Source organism: Cheilinus undulatus, linkage group 13 (assembly GCF_018320785.1).
Source record: "Cheilinus undulatus linkage group 13, ASM1832078v1, whole genome shotgun sequence".
NCBI classification, from domain to species: domain Eukaryota; kingdom Metazoa; phylum Chordata; class Actinopteri; order Labriformes; family Labridae; genus Cheilinus; species Cheilinus undulatus.
This window is the reverse complement of record NC_054877.1, coordinates 34150108-34170222: the sequence shown is the minus strand read 5'-3', so window position 1 is coordinate 34170222 and position 20115 is coordinate 34150108. Positions and strand designations below refer to the sequence as shown.

Below are 20115 nucleotides of genomic sequence, written 5' to 3'. Positions count from 1 at the left end.
AAAGACCATTTGACCATTAAATAAGCGAGTACCTGGTATTATTAACCCTTCTTGAAGGTTTATTTAACAGTTAACAGTCAGTGTTGTATTATTAGTTTATACGTAATAATCCTGTCTCTTCGTTCTGCAGGCAGTTCCTCTGATCTCATGGCTTCATTTTTGCTGATATGCATTGTCAGCTGTGAGGCCACAAATGGACTTCCTTCAAGGTGTCAAAACATTTCAGCAAAGATCGAGAGAAATTGAGGAGCCTGAGCAAAATTTTAAGGTTTTTTCGCAAAGGGTGTAAATTTTTATGTAGATGTAATATTTCAGGTTTTTATTTTTTAATAATTTGCAAGTAATCTAAAATTTTGCTTTTGCTTTGTCATAATGGGATGCTAAATGTAGATTAAATAAGATTTTTTTTCGACTGTATCATCAGGCTGCAACATTACAAAACTGAAAAAGTGAAGGTGGTCTTAATACTTTTTGAATGAACTGTATATATCCACATATATTTCAGAAAATATATCTCTTCTGTGTAGCAGAAAATGATCAAAACATGGATGTCGTTTGTTAAAGCTTATTGCTTACTTCATTTCAGACAACAGTGCCTTTCTTGTGCTAATTTCCTCAATGTGATGCCTTGCTTTTGGCCTACAGTAGTATAAGCTACCAGTGTAATGTGATGAATTTCCTATAAAATGTTACAAAAGCACGTGGACAGCAGAGTACCCTGGTCCCTAAACTATGCCCCCCCTGTCGGTAAACATCCTTTCTGCTAGTGTCATTGAGCAACTCAGCGAATCCTGGCAGCTGTGAGGCACTATTCACTCTGATTTATGGAGAGGGAAAGCTCTCTCATAGTGAGAGTGTTTGGACATGAAGCTTGACACATTTTGTTTTGTAGGTAAGTCCTACAACATTTGTGCTGTTTAATAAAAGACACAGATGCTGGCCATGTTTCTTCATGCTTCACTAATGTGAGTCATCAGTAATTCAACAAACAAAGTTCCTCCCACACAGACTTACATTTGCTTTGGCATGAGTCCTAAAACAGAGCCTGTGTGTGACGTAGGAGTCAGGAGGGACGATCATGGTCACTTGGCTGTTTTTTTTTGTCTGAAGTGCAGGTTATATACAGCCCAAACTGCTATTCCTCCCCTCCATACCTGCTGTATCTGCTCTGTTACCTCTTGCATGTGCAGAAATGAATCCCCTGGGCATCACTGTGGTTCTGGTTCTGTTGGTGGGTGTGTGGGCTCAGGTCAATGTTCTGCATCCTGACTGTGACTCCCCTGAGGTAGAGGAGGCCGCTCTGGTAGCTCAGGATTACCTCAATGCTCAGCACAGTCATGGCTACAGATACGCGCTGAACAGGATCGAGGACATCAAAATCTATACCGACGTAAGTCAGCAAGTCTGAAAGTCTGAATGGGATGATCAGATAATTTTAAAGATGTGGTATGAATGTGTAATTTTTATTAACAAACCATAGCAGAATTACATTCAATATAAGTTGGATTTTCAACTTAGTTATCTATTGCAAATACCTGAATCTAAACATGAACGTTTCCTTCCCTTAGCCTGCTGGAGACAACACCTATGTCATGGAAGTTGACCTCCTGGAGACAGACTGTCATGTGTTGGATCCTACCCCTCTTGCCAACTGCACAGTCAGACCTAAAAGACTGACGGTGAGAATTACCTAGCATTTATTCACAGGAATACTTCAGTAATTAAACAAAATGTTTACTTGGGCTGTATCTTTGTCTCCGATCAGGCGGTGGAAGGTGACTGCGATGTGGTGCTGAAGAAGGTTGGGGGAGCTCTTTCTGTCACAGCCTTCAAATGTGAATCAGAAGGTAAAACTTTGTCATGGCACACTTATGAACCAAGACAGTTCTTTACCAACCACATGCAGAAACCTGCATTATCTTTTTCTGTGATGACATACAGCATCAACAGAGGACATGTGCCTGGGCTGTCCTACTCTCCTTCCCCTGAACGACACTGCAGCTCTGGACTTTGTCCACGCTTCCTTAGTAACGGTTAACAATGCCACTGTAGATGAGACTTTCACTCTTCTAGAAGTTGGGCGGATGTCCTCACAGGTGCAATTACATTGTTCACCTACCAACTTAAAGATTTATTGCACATTATAGTTTGTCTGTGTGAACAACATATCTAAATATCTTGTTTTAGGTGGTATCTGGCGGGCCGATCTATTCAGCAGAATATGTCATAGTTGAAGCTCAATGCTCTAATGATACCTGCATACCCTTGAGTGATGTGGCGGCTGTAAGTACTTAAAGTACTGTTATGATTTCACTAAAAAGACTTTTTAAAATCTTATTCCTCTCAGATCAATGCAACTGAACACTTTCTTTATAATCTAGGCACGCGGCTTTTGTTCCGCCCAAGGTCTGACTGCTGACCACACAGTGAACTGTAGGATGTTTGCTACTCTGGTAAAATATCCCTTTTAACCTCCAAATAGTTTTATTCCTTACAAACCGCAACATTAACATTTTATAAAAATTGTGCTTTTCTAACCATGGTTTAATGGATATACTTTTCCAGATGCCTATTGTAGATGCTAACAGCACAGCGACTGCAGCTCCTGCAGTGCCACCGATGGTCCATGTGCATACAGGCAACCTGTCACCCAAGCATGGTCTGAGATTCCACAAACTGACGGCGATACATAACCCTCAGCAAAGTGGCCACCTGTCTGCAGAATCAGCAGAATCAGGAGAGTCATTTGAAATGGTATCCACAGTCGAATCAGGGGCTGATGTAATAGTACCAGTTCTTGATCCAGCTGGGGCTTCTCTGGCTCCTTCTGTTCCTGCTCCAAGTGCTGCTGTTCCTGCTCCAACCGTTGCCGCTGAACCAAATGCAGCTGATCCAGCTCCAGCTGATCCTGCTCTAGCTGATCCTGCTCCAGCTGATGACAGTATGTCTGCTTCAGATGCTTCCAACAGTAAAGAGGACCTCCCCATTCTGTTTAAGAGAGATGTTAGTGCTGTATCTATTCCTGTAAATCCCAGTGATACCATTGTTTTTAAGCAGCTGTGCCCAGGAAGGATCAGATTCTTCTAGGTAGCCAGGCTCCACAGACTCTGGTCCATGTGTAACTTATGACTTGTTGATACATAAACATGTCCTTCAATAAGCAAGTTTAACACCAATAAAGTTTTTAAAACCTTAAACAAAATACATATTCATACATACACAACTATTTTACAGTTGTATCATCAAACTGGGCAATATGAATTGTGGAAAAATGTGTAAAATAAATAATAAAGATTTGCATGTGTTGCTGTTGAATCTCCTATGACTGGGCTTTTTCAAACTGAGAAAAAAGGCATCTGTACCAAGAAGCATTTATTCATTCATGCAACACCCCAAAGAGATTGGGAAACAAATTTGTTTACCTCCTCATACCAGTGACATTAATGTGAACCCACTGACGTTTCAACCAATTTCTCATTCTAGAAATAACCAGGGTTAAACACCAGTTTGCATGGATATGCAGACTAAAGTTTTTACTAAGTTTAACATAAGAATCCTGCACAATTTATTTCAAGCAGATTAAATATTTATAAATGAGAGACTTTTCAAATGATTTAAAGGTACTCTTTGCAAACCACTTTATGAATAGGTAACTGAGTCGTATTTGCTTTGATAGGTCAATGTTCAGGAAGTAACAGTTCATGGTAGTGCAAAATCAGCAGAGCATACAAGTTCAATGTGTGTGCAAGTGCATTGCACCTTTGATTCTTCAAATCGGATATGAAGCCAACAAATACCAAGCTTATACTGCCACCTTTAAACCGGGCAGAAAGGAAAAAAAAAACGTCCTTGACTGTCCATGCCAAAAGAGATAAGGGCCTGTACAACATGCTTGCCAATCTGTGCTATCAAAATGTCCTTTTAAAAGAAAAAAAAAAAACCTATTTAATCTCCTGAAACATGAGCTTTCAGTTGTTGTGCATTTTTGATATCTCCTACCTATCTGAGTTATAATAACCAAAAGTTGTAACTCAGCAAGTACTTAAAAAAAAAAACCGATGTCCTTATATGAGGAGAGTGGGTCTATATTACTGTTTAAGTAGTAAGGACACCATTGTGTAACACAACATGGGCAATTCTCCGTCACTGGTGCAAAAGCAGAATTTTTCAAAATCATGGAAGAGAAAAAGAAAACATTTATTTCCTAAATTTGTTCATGTGTGCATGTTGATATTTCCACAAAATGTTCCACTTAAATCTTGCTTTCTATTTTTCATAGTTTCCTTTTATTTTTGTCGCCCAAATATGACACTAAAATTTCATGAGAAAATAAAACTTAGCTCATGAAGCTTTTAAATCCTTTTCAACTCTACATATAGAATATACACTCACTGGCCACTTTATTAGGTACACCTTGCTAGTACTTGGTTGACCCCACCATTGCCTTCAGAACTGCCTTAATTCTTCTATGCATAGTTTCAACAAGGTGTTAGAAACATTCCTCAAAGATTTTGGTCCAATTGGCTGATAGCATCATGCAGATTTTTCAGCTGCACAGCCATAATGTGATTTCTATTCCAGCACATCCCGAAGCTGCTCTATTGAATTGAGATCTGGTGATGGTGGAGGCCATTGGAGTACAGTGATCTCATTGTCATGTTCAGGAAACCAGTTTGGGATTTGAGCTTTGTGACACCATACATTATCCTGCTGGAAGTAGCCATCAAAAGATGGGTACACTGTGGTCATAAAGGGATGGACATGGTCAATAACAATACCCAGGTAGGCTGTGGCATTTCAGCGATGCTCAGTTGGTACTAAGGGGACCAAAGTGTTCCAAGAAAATATCCCCTAGACCATTGCACCACCACCATTCTCCTCTGACATCAACAAGGCATTTTCATCCATACAACAGTCGCTAAATGGAGATTTTCCCAACCATCCTCTGTAAACCCCAGAGATGGTTGAGCACGAAAATCCCAGTAGATCAGCAATTTCTGAAATACTCAGACCAGCCCATCTGCCACCAACAAACATGTCATGTTCAAAGTCACTTAAATCCCCTTTCTTGACCAAATCTACATGCACAAATGCATCAAGTTGCTGCCATGTGATTGGCTGAATAGCCATTTGTGTAAACAAGCAATTGAACAGCTGTACCTAATAAAGTGGTCAGTAAGTATGTATTTTTTAAATTATCGAGTTAATGCCAGATTCATATAAAACATTTTTAAGAGGCATTTTTGTTGAAAAGACACGTTTGAACTGTTTTCAAAGTGAAAGCTACATTATTTTTAATCCATAACATAAAAACATCAAAATTAATTATTCAATATTTTACCACTTGAGAAGTGGCTGTGGAGTATTTTGGTTAGAATGGCAGCCTCCTTAAATAGACAGTGATTAATGTAATGTGCTTTTGTGGCCACAGACAGTGTACACAAATGAGGCTAATAGGTCTAAGTTCAGAAAAATTATGCATAATAGCGCAGGGAACCCAAAATATAATTTTTTCATATGAGGATGCTTGGACATAAGAGGCTGAAGGATATTCTAGAAGTATAAATAAATGTGAGCAAGAACAAATTATTCCAAATTCTTTATTTATATTGAAGACGATTCATTTCTGCTTCCAATTTCCACCCTCTCTCTGGATACGTTGGTTAAGTCCTGCAAGAAATACATGTTAGTTGCAAAGTCAAGGATAGGATCTTTTAAATATTGCATTTACATACCATTCCCAGGATGGCTGATGGCAGAGCTCCGTCGTTGCAATGTCTTTGCAGGAAAAAGGGGAGGACTCCTTTTGCCTGAGCCACGTCGTGCCATGGGTCTCCAATATTTGGGGAATTTAGGCTTTATGTTTTCTGCACTGAAAGGATCCAGGCTCAAAGGCACAGAATGAGGAACAGCTGAAGCAGAGAAGTGCTGTGAGAAGCTTGAGCCATCATCAGGACTTGGCAGGTAGTTCAGATTTCCAGATAATGAGCTTGACTGTGCTTTACCCAGCCAGTTGAGATATTGAGAGTTTTCCTGTGGGAGCCAAGAATTTTGAGGATTCTGGAGTTCTGGAGCAACACTATTGGCATTATGAACACCCTCTCTCAAAGGTAGGTTGGGTTCACTGAAGGTGGTCATCTCCCTTTCTGGGGGGCCGTGCTGGAGAAGCACAAAACTCTTGGGTTCAGAATCGGTGCTAGTTGCTGTTTGATGGCCAGATTCTTTTGAACTGCTGCCAGAAGGTTGCTGCTGAGCCAAATGGTTAGGGACCCAGTAGTTATAAATGGGTGCTTGAGCATCTGGAGTCAAGTAGTAAGAGACTGGAACATGAGGTTCCTGTTGGACTTTGTCATATATGGGTTCTTGAGAGTCTGTGGACTTGCTGTCTGATGGCAGGATGTTGGTTGCTGGTTTATTTTGCTTCACAGCTGAAGGTTTGCCATGTTGCACCACTGCATTACCAGGATCATTGCTTGGAGCCTGCGGTTGAGAGGGCAAATTATAGTGAATGGAAGATGGGCTGTGTTGCAATTTCTGTTGATCAGGATTTTGTGGCAAGTATGGCCAATAAGGAGGCACTGAATTGGGAAAAACGTAAGGGTAGATTTGTTGTTGATTAGTTGGATTGTGGGGATTACTTCCTTTTAGCGCTTCTGGGTTTTCATGTGCCAACTGATGATATGGCTGCTTATTTTCAGAAGGGGGAGACTCAGATGCAGCAGGTTCAGAGGTTGAAGTTTTAGAAGCTATAATTTTTGTTGCTTCAGTTGACCCAGGTGGAATCAGAACATTACCAGTGCCTTGGCCAAACCCAGAATAAGCTGAAGGAAGGAATGGCAGACCTGGATAGAGTAGAGGTGCCTCTTTCGCAGGAACAATATGATGCAGATGCTGATGGAAGGCAATTTGTACACAGCAATTAGACAATCCAGATGGGCAAGATTGAGGGCAGTACACAGGTGGTGCATGTGGAGGGCCTGATTGAGGGTTTTTGCCTCCATTGCCAGATTGTGGGTTGGCAGGAGCAGTGACTGGAATGTTGGTCTGTTGAGGCTGTGGCACAGACTTTGTAGGGGGTATTGTTACAAGCTGGGGGTCTTGGTGTGGGTTTTTTACAGCGGGTTCACTTTGGATTGTCGTTTGAGATTGAATATTGGCATTTGTTCCAGTGTTTATGCTAGATGACTGATTAGGTTTTGGTAGTTGACCTTCAGAAGGGCTAAGACCAGCTGGCTGATTTGCAGGTTCTGGTGGAGAGTAGAAAGGGAACCCATATGGGTAATAGTAGGGGAAGAATAGCCTGTGCTCATGGGCACCAGGATCTTCAGGTTGTTTTGGAGCTGTGGGCATTTTGCCAGGTGGACTCACGGGCTTTGGATGGTGAAATTTTCCTGAAGGATCTTCAGCATGGGCTGGTTGTTTATTCTCAGTCTCTAGATGAGGGGCCAGGGGCTTTTGGGGCTTTGGAACTGCAGTGGGATTCACAACCATCTGTGGGGGTAAGCGTTGGTTCACTTGGCCCTTCGGGGATTGAGGCTTTGTTGGTTGTAAGGGAGCAGTGGGTTGTTGTGCTGGTTTATTTTCAGGTTCTGGCTGAGGATAGAAGGGGTAGTAAAATGGATAGGTCATTTGGACTTTGGGGGCTTCAGGCTGTTGAGGTTTTGAAGCTCCAGTAGGCTTCTCAGCTGGTTTGGGGGGAAGGGGCTTGTCAACTCTCCCTGGAGGGGCTTGAGTCTTTGTTGGTTCTTGAGGAGCAGTAGGCTTTGTTACTGGTTTATTTTCAGGTTCTGGCTGAGGATAGAAAGGGTAGTAGAATGGATAGACCATGTGGCCCTGGGGGGCTGATGGCTGTTGGGGTTTTGGAATTGCGGTGGGATTCACAACCATCTGTGGGGGTAAGGGCTGGTCAACTTGCCCCGGAGGGGCTTGAGTCTTTGTTGGTTCTAAGGGAGCAGTGGGTTGTTGTATTGGTTTATTTTCAGGTTTTGGCTGAGGATAGAAAGGGTAGTAGAATGGATAGACCATGTGGCCCTGGGGGGCTGATGGCTGTTGGGGTTTTGGGATTGCGGTGGGATTCACAACCACCTGTGGGGGAAAGAGTTGGTCAACTTGCCCCGGAGGGGCTTGAGTCTTTGTTGGTTCTAAGGGAGCAGTGGGCTTTGTTGCTGGTTTATTTTCAGGTTCTGGCTGAGGATAGAAGGGGTAGTAGAAGGGATAGGTCATTTGGCCATTTGGGACTTCAGGCTTTTTGGGATTTGAAACGGCAGTGGGCTTCCCAGCTGGCTTTGGGAGAAAGGGATAGTTCCCCTGCCTGTGAGGTTGTGTGGGCGTTGAAGCAGACTGGGTTTCAGGTTCTGGCTGAGTGTAGTAAAGGTAGGGGTAAATTGAATATTCCTGGCCCGGTGGTACTTCAGGGTGTGGAGGGGTTTTGGCAGCAGGAGGCTTCGCAGTCTGGTGTACTGTACCTTGAGGGGCTTCAGGCTGTGAAGGAGCTGGAGCAGGTTTTGGTTTCTGATGCACTTCACTTTTAGGGGCTTCTAGCTGTGGTGGTCTTTGGGGTTTTGCAGCTGGTTCTTTTTCAAATTGTGGCCAAGGGTAGAAGGGATAGTGGTAAAATTGCTGGTAAAATTGACCACGTGGGGCTTCAGGCTTTAGAGCAGCAGCAGGCTTTTCAGTTGGTGGCTCCTTAACCTCGTGTTTAGTGAAATGTGGCATTTGCACTTCTCCTTGAGGAGCTACAGGCTGGGGTTGCTTAGAAGGTGTTTTGGCCGTTGGATTGTCAAGCCCCAGCTGAGAGTAGAATGAGTAGGGGTAAAGATAAAATTGCTGGTGTACTTGGCCCTGGGGTGCTGTTGGTTGTGAAGGTTTTGGAGTAACAGTAGGCTTTTTAGCCTCAGGCTGAACAGGGAGTTGCTGGTGTACTTGGCCCCAGTGAGTCTCAGGCTGTGGTGGTTGTGCTGGCTTTGTAGCTGGCTGAGGCTGTGGTTGAATGTAATAAGGGTAGGGGTAGAATGGCTGTTGAACTTGGCCACTAGGAGTCATTGCTTGTTTGCCATTTTTCTTGGGAACCAAGGAGGAGGGAGGCTTCACTGTAGGACTAGGTTCTGGAGATCAACAGGATGTGGGTATAAGAATTAGGGGTCAGTCAGAAGGCTTAGGGATGTGTTTTTTGGGAGAATATTGTAGAGGAATACACACGTTTGCTTGGTACGTTGTTTTGCTGATTTGGGACCGTTCCTGGATTCTTGTTGGGTTCAAGCACAGCTGGTGATAGCGATGGGCAGGAAATTTTAGTTTCTCCATCTCCAGCAAGTTCCAAGGTATACATTCCATCCTAGAGTACAATTTATCAAAATTTTAAAAAACGCTGAAGAGCAATTATTATTTTTAAAATAAAATTGTTCCATACCATTTTCCTCAGGCAGGGTGCGTAGCGAACAGAGATTACCACACCTTCTGGATGAGTGACTACACTGAAGCCACATCTTGGTGAAGCTGTCATCAGAGGCTCCCAATCACCAGTCACTGTAAAATACTACATCACTTCAGAGAACAATTGCCAACAATGTTGGGACATTTTGAACAAGGCAAGAATTGTTATGGTTTACCACTGAGTAGTCTCAATTAACACTGAATATAAAAAACTATCAACCTCAACCATTTGAAATAATTACAACTTATTCTATAACTGGAAGCATGCTGCCATTTCTTCTGATATTTGTCTGTCTACTAGGGAGTTTAGCACATGATTTTCAACTAGAAAGTACTTACATTTCACTTTGATTTTGGCCACAGAAGTTGTCCATTCAGTCTTCACTACCATGCCCTCAGCATGGCAGGTGACCATAGGAGGGTTAGGTGAAGACTGCTTCAACAAAGGGCATGACATCTTGACTGGTAGACCCCACCAGTGCAGTGGGAGAACATAAGTGTCCTCCTAAAACCGGCAAAGAAAATGTTTTTACAAGGATTCACATGTACATTTTTCAACTTTGTACTGCTTTATGAACATCATCCTACCTCAAGAGCAACAAAACAGCCATCATAAGGTGCAACCAAGACCAAATCTCTCAGTGTTGACTTGACTGAGTAACCACAGCTCGGTGGCAACTTTGACAGAGGCAGAGGAGATAGGTGAGCTCCTAAACAAAGGAGAACATGGTTCTAAAAACTGCATGAGGGAAAGTCAAACATTAAGATGAAACTACTGACATGTGACCTTTCTATAACTAAAGGAGATTGCTTACCCCTGTCCACCAGCAATAAAGATCCAGGAGTGGAAGCAGCACCTTGGACTTGGAGCTTCATTGAGTCTCCTGTACATTCAACTTTGGGTTCCATTTTAAGGAGGTGTTCCACAGCTGTATTGTCTTGCTTCTGCTTTGACAAAATATCCAGCACATAAGGTTGCTTGGACTCCCCCAAACCTTTTAAAAAATAGGGAATCGGGTATACTTTATAAATGCTGGTTCTATTGAACTAAACCAGCCAGGAGGAAAAAACTACACAAGAGGTTTGCCAGAAAATGAGGCCTGCTTTACAAGTTTTGTAGTGTTCAGTGCAGAAAAAATAATTCAACTTTACATACCCACGTCTGCCTGGTAATCCATATCAACCTCCAGTCCATCCTGGGTGTCCTTAGCTCCTTTGACTTCAACACCTTGTGGAGTATTTTTCCAAATCAAGAGTCTGCCATTACGCAGTTCATTAGCTTCAGTTTGACCATGGCCATGTGTTGAGTTTGTTCTTAATTCATCCAAAGCCATAAGATTTGTCAGACTTGCACTTTGGCAAAATGAACTTGAAAGCAACAACAGACCTAAACATATTAAACTGTAACTGGCCCCAGGCTTTTTATACGCCATTAGAAGACAAAAAAGCTCTATACGGGCAGGATGCCTCAGCAGTGTGCTGAAATCACTGAACTGTCTTCCTCACAGGGTGAATTTAAAATGGCACCCACTCAGGTGTTAATGATTGGTGGTAGTGATTAGACCTCTCCTCAGGAATAAGAGGGTGTGGCTAAGTTTGTGTGACAGACAGCACCACTTGGCTGTTAATTTTGTAGAACCCATTTAAAAAAGAGGACTTGTTGCCCTGTTACCATACTTATTAGTGCATGGAATTACTTTTTCAGAACTTCTTACCATAACCCATAACCCCACCTATTTTCAGCCTATCCTGTTCCTAATCCCATTCTCTGCTCTAAAGCTGTGAAGGGGTGGAAAGCCACTAATTTCAGAGCCTATAAAAAACATTCACCCTTTGGATGTTTTACCTTTTATTGATTTTAAAAAACCATCATGGTCAATGTAATTTGTCAAAGTGAAAACAGATTTCTTCAAAACAAGTCCAGTAAGACAAAACATGTAATGTTAAATCAGAGACTGCATGAATAACAACCCCTCCAAGTCAGTATTTAGTAGATGTTCCCCCGGGCTGTAATCACAGCAGTGAGTCTGTGTGGATAGATTTCAGTCAGGCGTGCACATCTGGACACTGCAACTTTACTCCATGTACTCCAAAACTGCTCAAGCTCTGTCAGGTTGCACAGAGACTGGGCATGAACAGCCCTTTTCAAGTCCAGCCACAAAACTCTCTATTGGACTGAGCTTTGCAGCCAAAAAGCATCCCCACAGCATAACGCTGCCACCACCGTGCTTCATGGTGGGGATGGTGTGTTTGTGATGATGTGCAGTGTTTGGTGTCCACTAAACAGTGTCTTGTCTTAAAAGCATCATTTTTGTCTCATCAGACCAAAGAACTTTCTTCCACTTGACCATGGAGTCTCCCACGTGCCTTTGGTGAACACTGGTCTACATGTAATGAGTTTTATTCAAAAGTGGCTTTCTCTTTGCCACTCTACCATAAAGCTTTGACAGGTGGCGAATCCGGGCAACAGTTGTTGTATGCAGTCTCTCCCATCTCAGCTGATGAAGCCTGTAACTCTTTCAGAATAGTCAGAGGTGTCTTGGTGGCCTCTCTCACCAGTCTCCTTCTTGCATGGTCACTCAGTTTGTGAGGATGGCCTGATCTGGGCAGATTTATACATGTGCCATATTCCTTCTATTTCTTGATGATGGATTTAACTGAACTCCAGGGGATGTTTTCTCTGAGTTGTTTGGAGTGTTCTTTTGTCTTCATGATGTAATGGTAGCCAAGAATACCGATAAACCAGCAACTGAATCTTCCAGACACAGGTGTCTTTATACTACAACCACTTGAGACACATTCACTGCACTCAGGTGATCCCTGTTTCACTAATTGCGAGACTACCAGTATCAATTAGCTGGACCACTGAGGATTTAGGTCATTCATTTTAAAGAGGGTATGTATGCCGGTTTTTATTTTAAGTTACATCTTTATTCAATTGAGATGAATTTTTAAAGACATTTTTTCACTTTGCAAAAGTTTTTGGTCTTTTTTTGTCGTTTTATAATACATAAAAACTTAAATGAATGGTGAATACTTTTTATAGGCCTCAATCAAAACTTAAATTTAACAATTTCCTTTTTGTTTTGTTTTTTTTAGATCAAAAGAATCAAAATTCTTTTGGCTGACAGTCAAAGATTTTTGACAGAAAAGCCCTCCTACCCCCACAAAGTTTTAACTTTGGTTGTTCAAATTAACTAGATAAACATGCAGTTGTAATCTTGGTCAATCTGTAAGGTTAGTCTTCATGGCCAAGAAGCAGTACAGGTTTGAAAAGTTAATTTTTGATAAAGTGAATTTGATGTTTAACCAGCTTGAAGTCCGACCGACTAACATGTAAGCAATTCTGTTCAGTTTCACCTACAGAGTTGTATTTTATCTCTAAATCTCTAAAATCTTCATACTGTTACAACAGCGCCACCTACAGCATTATAGGCCAGAGACCGGCTGTAGAAAGTACCTTAAGATCAGCCCAGGCTTCAAAGTTTAACTGAATGTTGGCAAGTCGGGAGCGGGAATCAGGACATGTACCAAAAGAAAAAGACTGGCAGGTAAGCTGCCCAGCCTCTTATTATGATTAGACAAAACCACATAAAGGATTTAAAGCTAAAACTGAAAAACACTGTATATGGTTTTCAGACTATTAAAGTCTGTGAATAGCTGCTTCTTCTGTTCAATAAAGACATTACCAAAAATCCTTAGACTTTAAAAGGTCATACAGTCATTGAGAGCACCAGTGCAGCACATTTGAAATTTTGTCGTCAAAATTGTTAGCTTTATTCTAAGTCATGTAATGAATTTTGAAACACTTCTGAAGTTGAAGGGTTCCCTTTCAAGAGTTTTGTTTTCTGCTCATTGACAATGTGTTCGATTTCCACCGCCTTTCTGGTCAGAAACATTTCAGGAGCTTTTTCCCATGACTCATTTACAGCTGTAACCACAGGGAGAGAGACTATGTTCTTTGCTGTTAGGGTTCTCCCAGTTAAAAGTAAACTGCTTAAGAATAACCATGGCTGTAGCACTTCTGCAACATTTCAGTTCCTTCACTTTTCCTCAGCATTGTTTCAATAATGTAGTAAATCATTAGCACTGTATGGTCAAACTGGATACCTAGATTAAACCTGCCCTTTTTCAACTCTTCAATCTGTCCACCCACTTTTGTTCACAAGGTAACAGACAGGACATGTTGACTTAAACTCTGGTTGGAATAACTTTTATTTGATCTGTCTGTAAACAAGATGTCTCATCAATTCATGGCATTTGAAATAGCAGAGTTTGTGGCAGAGGGAATATCCAACTCAAAAAAAAGAAAAAAAAAAAGGACAAAATATTTCAAATGTATTTTTCTGTTGTTTAATTCTGTACATATTCGACAAAGTCTGGAGATTACTGATGTCAAAATATCCCTTCAGAAAGTGCCATTAAAAGTTACTTCTTGTCAGGGCAACAGTTAAAAATCCAACTCATAGTAGCAACAGATCAGATCGATTTTATGGCACAGAATACACAGTTATTCTCAGAAAATTTTCACAAGACAACTTACAAATGTTCTTATTCCAACCAACACCATTTTCAATGTTTAGTGTACACAGCATTGTTTTTTTTTTACTTTTAAATATACTTCTAAGTACCATACTATGACAATTTGTGAATACACCTTTGATGACTAAAGCACAAGGCAAATTATTTCCAAGGTGTTGGAGGCCAACAGCCTGGATTTACAGTCAAAATGCATTCATAATGTAGTAAAATGACAATGCTTTTTCATTGGTTAATGGAGATGTAGTTAGCAACAAATCAATTAGTGATGAAAAGTAGTGCTGAAGTCTAAGGAAGCAGTTAAATGTTTTACAGTCATCTGAAGTTGTCCTAATGATTTACAGTCAACAGGCGATGCCAACAATCAATCAGAATAAGCTGAAGACGTTCTGATCATCCACTTACACTGACAATTGGTCCAAAGGGAAGGCAGGGAGGGGAAAATAACTCCACATAACACACGAGCGTGATGACTTTTGGGGGGGGGGGGGGGTTACAAAAAGCAGGAGCTGAAGGAGCCGTCACAGAGGTGGAATGTCCACTCCCAGATGTGTTGAAGTATCGTGACAACAACTTGATGCGGACCTTAAAACTACACTCAAACAACAGCCCAACACCACATCGTAACTTTTTAAGACCACATTCAGGTACAACAGCAAAAGCATGTGATGGAGGGTAAAACAAAGTTGGGCTTGATGGTGGAGAACTGGTACACATACAGGACTTTGTCAGAGAGCGTTTTTTTCCTTCTTTTAAATGGAGGCTTGTAGATGACAGAATGAGAAGATGGTTTTGGCTGGAATATTATGCTTGGACAGAGAAGGGAAGGGGCTGGGGTTTGTATGCTAAAGATGGTATGCATGCAACTTTTAAATGCCTACATGCTGATGAAAGAAAACCTCAAAACTGGCATCTTGTAATAATGCTCACAAAGCATATCTATGCAGCTGTCACCACCATTACACATGTACTTCCCCTTGGATTATTAACCTGCAAATGTTATACAAAGCAAGTCCAATTTTGAGTGACACTTTCATTACACTTTGCCAACATTTTTTTGCTTTTGGTTAATAAACATTTTAATGCACATGCAATTATTTTAGTGCTGACATGGAAGTACAGTGGTAAAGTGGGGAAGGTTTAAAAAAAAACCAACAACCTAGGAGTGTGGGAGTTGAAAAAGGAGAAAAAAAGGCTGTGTATAAAAGTAGACTGGGGAGGAAGTAACATTGTATGCCATCTAATCCTGGAAGTAATGTCAACACAATGAGGTGAGGGGGGGCGAGCGGCTAAGTTGATGGATGGGTGGAGAGGTTGCTTAATATCCAGACTTCCTCAGGTGGTCAGCCATTGCATGTGCTTTCTTGTTAAGATTTCCACCATGGACCGCCTCCTTTCCCATGACTATAACCAATACTGGAGCACACAAGGAAAAAAAGAGAAATGAACAAAATTGAAGAGTCTCCCCCTCCTACAGGACGGAAGGAGGGGGGGAACAAAGGTGACACAGTATCTTACCACTCTTCATTGCTATTAAAAGTTTCCAAGACATTTGACTGCTTGCAGGAGAAATCTTAACAGCAATTTTTTCTTTTCTCTTCTTTTTGTCCCTCATTTTTTTTTATCTTAGTGAGCTTGAAAACATTAAAACCCTGAATCCCTCAAGTATTTTGCCATTGAGTAAGCCTTCTTATTCAATCCGCCTCCATGGACCCCTTCTTTGCCCATTACCAGAACCAAAACTGAAAGAGAAAAGATAGAAAAAGGGGACAGTTAAGAAAAGTAAAATGAAGAAGAAAGGGAAAGGCATTCTAGGTACGAAATAAAGTCATCAGAAGCGTTTGACTTGAGGATATTCAACCACATGCAACACTAGGTTGACTGTTTGCAGGTTTCATCTTGTAACAGAGACTGCAGACAGGACCTTTGCAACCAGGTGAATTTTTAGGGTTGATTCCACACATTTCCCATTTTAAATTATGGCTGTGACTAAGATTAATATCTGGAAAATTAGGGAAATTAAAGTTTGTCTATTTAAACTCACTAAAACTTTTTGGAAAGTTTTTGGAAATGAAAGGATAACAGTTTGGTTTTGATGGCCGTCAGTGTTTCCCATGTAAAATAACTAAATCTAAAGGCGGTCACAGCTCTTTTGCTGTAAAACTGTATGAAATGGCCCGTGAATACAGTCCAATTTCCTGAGGCAAGTTTTTAAATTTCAGACCACAGAAAAGTCTCAAACAATGAGAAACACTGAAGCAATGCCAGACATCAAGGCCCACAAAGGCAAAAAGATGGGAGTAGGCAAACCCTTGTTAATGTCATTTTCTTTAAATCAAAATCCTAAAGTTAATGTGTGTAATATTTCAACTGTATAATCTGATTGAAAATCTATTTGTGAGCAATGAGCTGCGGCAATTAAATGACAAAAAATGCTTGTTATTATATTTGTTCTGCCAATCAGGAAAATAAAAACACTTGCTTGTTGAATTTGCTTAAATTTGAGGATTGTTGTATTTTTGGAAAACATGTGGTGGGTCTTTTCATATATTGTTGATGCATTTTTTAAATTCTACTGTTCAATCATTTGCTGATCATTGAAAATAATATCAACTGTTACGTTTAGCCCTCAAAGAACTGTTCAGACACGAACTACAAATTGTAGCAATCAAGGATGAATGAATCTCTTGACTGCCAGAGGATAAAATAAAAGTAAATTCAAAAATGTCTTTGATTAACATTAGTTGTCATCTAGAGTAATTTTCAAAATCTTAACCTAAAAACATTTATTTTGTCTAATTTTTGAAAGAAATTAGAAAGTGGAAAGCCCAGTGTTATTTCCAAAATGCTATGATATCTTCAAATGTCATGTTTTGTCTAACAGTCCATAATAAATTTCATGGCAAAACAAGTAACACGTAAAAATGCTCACATATAAATGAACTAGAGTTAGACAATGCCTTGCCAAAAGGACAATCTTGCATGGTCTTTAATCTGAAATTTAAATCATCACTAAAGTACACTAGCCCTAATATCATGGGTGCACGATCTTGGATTTTTGCAAATATCCAATAGTATTTATGATTTCGTTTAAGCTAATACATACAGGTTTTAGGGATGCACAATACTGTATTTTTCCTGCTATCCAATATGCTGATATTTTAACATTAATTTAAGTTAATACTGATATCAACACTGATACTTAGATGTAGTTCAGACCTAAAACTTCCTTCCTTAAAACACACTTTGAAGTCTTTTTTATGGACTGAAATGTAATAATTTCTTCACCCTCAAACTTTCAAGTGAAAAGAAGGAATGATGATGAACAAAGAAAGAGATTGAAGTTTACTTGGGTCTGTTGGTCCAGCATCAAACTTCACTACCTAAATGTTTGTATGACTAATATTTACACCTGTTACAGGCAGAATGGTTTAGCAAAAGTATCAGTTGTATATATTGGCTGGAATTTTCATATCTGCTGATACATTTCATGTCAATAATATTGTGCATCCATAATTGATATAAAACAATAAATAAAGATAGATCAGACATAAAACCTTTATCCTTGTATCAGTTTAAAATACAAGATGAACAAAGACAAATATTTCTGCTGACGTAGGTTCTGCCCTGAAACTCAGAAAACCTATTTGTACATATGGCCAATAGACAGGTTATATACAGCTGATATAGCAGTTGTATATACTGGCAGATGTGCTACTAATTAACTTTTAATGCTAATATCAACCAACACAGATATAATGGCAATAATATTGTGCATCCTTACTAAATATCATGCATTTTATTTAACAATTAAACTCCATGTAATGTAATGAAAACATATTAGTAGAAGATTTCCTTTCTTCTTTATTGATCTACACATTTACCTTTTCCAGCTTTTCCAACAGAGATATTGTATGTAGGTTCTCCTCCTTGGCTCTTCGTCCTGATGTCCATTGTCCAGTCCCCGTCGTCCTGCAGGCTGTCTCTGAGGACTGAACACTTCTTTGAGCCCAGAGTGAGACCACAGGTGTAAAAGGTCTCTCTGTCCTTACCAATAAGGACATCAATTTCTTGAGACTGAAAACAAAGAAAAAAGGTGGAAAACAAAGGGTCCAGGTTAGTTTGTAGGACTAAACTTGTGGACAAAAAAGGCCTACAATTTTAGAATACATATGCTCACCTTTGACTACAAGACACTGTATTATTTTCATGTGCTCAAGGTAGAACTAAAAGTAACATAGGACCGTTTTGCCAATTAACTTATGTATTACAAGCTTGTGCTACAATATTACTATTCTGATAAATACATATTCCAAGGTAAAAAACTTGAATTTTTGTCAGATATCCAACCTTAATAGAAGTTTAACTAACAGCCTGTTATTCATATAGAACTACTTTTACCATTTTCTTAAAATCATCTTCTAAAGCTAGTGTTTTACTGCATCTCTTTGGCATTTATGACTGTATATGGATTGTGTACTGGTATTGCATTTTTGCATGGGCAACAACAAAAAAAAAAACATTTAATTACACAACCTTGAGCCCTGGGGAAGTTTTGCTTTGATTACTTAACTATTCCACAAAAATACTATTAAATGTCCTGATTCATCGACATAACAAATTGATCAAAAACCACTGTAATACAGTCCTGCTCTAAACTAAAGTTGTACTTCTTTCCTGCCTTATACTGGATATTAATTCACATTATTCATAATTTTCTATCATCGCCATACAGTATATACGTGTCTACGAGCTGTACACAATGCAATTTTACTGATGCAAGTTACAGAAATTTCTGGACCCGACCACATAATATCCCTTGTCTGCAGTGACCGGCGGAAGTTAAGTGACGTCCCTGCAGCGGACTAGCTCTCATGCCAACCATCTCAGTGAATAAAGAAAAACTGTGTTATTTACATCAAAAAATAATGGTGTGTGCATGCAGCTTGTTTTCTCGCTTGAATATAAAGGGAACTTCCCCACAGACCGACCACAGGTCCGCTGGCGTTAGCCTTTTTTGACCACAGGTAGCCGGTAAAGCAGCAGCTTAACGTTAGCTAATCAAAGCGGCCGTGCACACAAAAGCATGCACGTTTTCTTAAGTCAGACACCGTCTGCTCTGGTTTTAAATGAACCTCTTAGACTGCTACATAAATTTCTAATTAGTGGGTCGTCATGGGAAGTAAACGTTTAATTTCTTTATGGTACGTGCAAGCTATAATGAGAGGAGTCTTATCTGATCCACACGCGGTCTAATCCCGCAATGTTTCCTTAGCAGGAAATAGCCGAGACAGGCCACTGATAGACTAGCTAGCCCGCTAAGCTAATGCCGTACCGTTAGCAAGCTAGTCACCCTGCGAGGTAACGGTTCTGTCGCTATTCATTCTGGTGAGCGTCTGTGTAGGTGATACACAACAGCAACAATAAACGGAGGCACACTCTCACTTTAATTACCCAATTTTAACTCCTTACCGTGATATTGTTGAATGTACCACCGGCATGTCCTGCCCAAACATATTTGGCGTCCGTATACCCAACAATGGCGCTATCCTGACAGCTGCCATCGGCCATCAGGTTTTCCACGTAGCTTTGCCAAGACATATTCAAGAAATTGATGCTATATAAAAATGCCTACTGCTCTGGAAGTAAGCTTGCCAATCAAGAGATAGCCAATTCAAAGGAAAGCCTCCAGGAAAATTTAGAGTATCCAATGTAACCCGCACTTCGACGTTCACCGACGTCAAGGCTGGGGCAGCAAAGAAAGCCAGGGCAGTGAGGCAGCGGCTGGGTGTAGTCCGTATCAGATCACTCCGCACAATGAGCGCCCTCCCCGGCGCTTTTATGGCAGCAGGCGGCGGAATAAAGAGAGACTTAGCAGCTCAGCCAAGAGTCAACTGTCTGAGGGAATGCCGGGGTACACATGGAGCAGGATGGGGGTTTACGAATTAAACTGTTTAGCTGTCTATTCTCTCATTCATTGTATGTTTTATTATGTCGTAGGAATATGTACAAAGTCTAACCCTTCATTAGCATTATATCTGTGCATACAGGATACATGAGGTGCAAGTGGTTGATTCTTAAATATTATTTTCATGAAACAACCTGTTAAATGTTATTAAATCTTACATGGTTTCCTCCCATGTG

At 40.5% G+C, this 20115-nt stretch overlaps 3 protein-coding genes across 4 annotated transcripts; 1 reads left to right on the top strand and 2 right to left on the bottom strand.

Annotated features, from left to right (window-relative positions):
- Nucleotides 1-1088: 1088 nt before the first annotated feature.
- On the top strand, nucleotides 1089-3315 carry ahsg2 (alpha-2-HS-glycoprotein 2). The gene is made up of 7 exons (XM_041803905.1): nucleotides 1089-1390; nucleotides 1569-1679; nucleotides 1766-1847; nucleotides 1942-2096; nucleotides 2188-2283; nucleotides 2382-2453; nucleotides 2566-3315. Exons 1-7 carry the CDS (start codon nucleotides 1193-1195, stop codon nucleotides 3085-3087), a joined length of 1236 nt encoding a protein of 411 aa, XP_041659839.1. The 5' UTR covers nucleotides 1089-1192; the 3' UTR covers nucleotides 3088-3315.
- Nucleotides 3316-5584: 2269 nt separating this feature from the next.
- Nucleotides 5585-10957, bottom strand: LOC121520304 (titin-like). Its single transcript, XM_041803678.1, has 8 exons — nucleotides 10589-10957; nucleotides 10248-10427; nucleotides 10021-10142; nucleotides 9772-9937; nucleotides 9410-9525; nucleotides 9199-9334; nucleotides 5736-9104; nucleotides 5585-5670 (listed from the first exon to the last, which is right to left on the bottom strand). Exons 1-8 carry the CDS (start codon nucleotides 10863-10865, stop codon nucleotides 5621-5623), a joined length of 4416 nt encoding a protein of 1471 aa, XP_041659612.1. The 5' UTR covers nucleotides 10866-10957; the 3' UTR covers nucleotides 5585-5620.
- Nucleotides 10958-13629: 2672 nt separating this feature from the next.
- Nucleotides 13630-19789, bottom strand: LOC121520370 (profilin-2-like). 2 transcript variants are annotated; one of them, XM_041803779.1, is made up of 3 exons: nucleotides 19444-19789; nucleotides 17856-18048; nucleotides 13630-15713 (listed from the first exon to the last, which is right to left on the bottom strand). In XM_041803779.1, the coding sequence occupies exons 1-3, from the start codon at nucleotides 19570-19572 to the stop codon at nucleotides 15616-15618; spliced, it is 420 nt and encodes a 139-aa protein (XP_041659713.1). In that variant the 5' UTR covers nucleotides 19573-19789; the 3' UTR covers nucleotides 13630-15615. The 2 variants fall into 2 exon arrangements, with proteins under 2 accessions (XP_041659713.1, XP_041659712.1); XM_041803778.1 differs by having other exon boundaries at nucleotides 13630-15387; nucleotides 19444-19786.
- Nucleotides 19790-20115: the final 326 nt, after the last annotated feature.

Coding starts and splice junctions, on each gene's coding strand:
- ahsg2 (XM_041803905.1), top strand. CDS start 1,193: ATGAATCCCCTGGGCATCACTGTGGTTCTGGTTCTGTTGGTGGGTGTG. Junction 1,848..1,941: donor CTTCAAATGTGAATCAGAAG/GTAAAACTTTGT, acceptor GATGACATACAG/CATCAACAGAGGACATGTGC. Junction 2,097..2,187: donor TTGGGCGGATGTCCTCACAG/GTGCAATTACAT, acceptor ATCTTGTTTTAG/GTGGTATCTGGCGGGCCGAT.
- LOC121520304 (XM_041803678.1), bottom strand. CDS start 10,865: ATGGCGTATAAAAAGCCTGGGGCCAGTTACAGTTTAATATGTTTAGGT. Junction 10,428..10,588: donor GGATTACCAGGCAGACGTGG/GTATGTAAAGTT, acceptor ATTTTTTAAAAG/GTTTGGGGGAGTCCAAGCAA. Junction 10,143..10,247: donor TTTATTGCTGGTGGACAGGG/GTAAGCAATCTC, acceptor TCCTTTGTTTAG/GAGCTCACCTATCTCCTCTG.
- LOC121520370 (XM_041803779.1), bottom strand. CDS start 19,572: ATGTCTTGGCAAAGCTACGTGGAAAACCTGATGGCCGATGGCAGCTGT. Junction 18,049..19,443: donor GTACATTCAACAATATCACG/GTAAGGAGTTAA, acceptor CTTTGTTTTCAG/TCTCAAGAAATTGATGTCCT. Junction 15,714..17,855: donor TGTTGGAAAAGCTGGAAAAG/GTAAATGTGTAG, acceptor TTTCTCTTTCAG/TTTTGGTTCTGGTAATGGGC.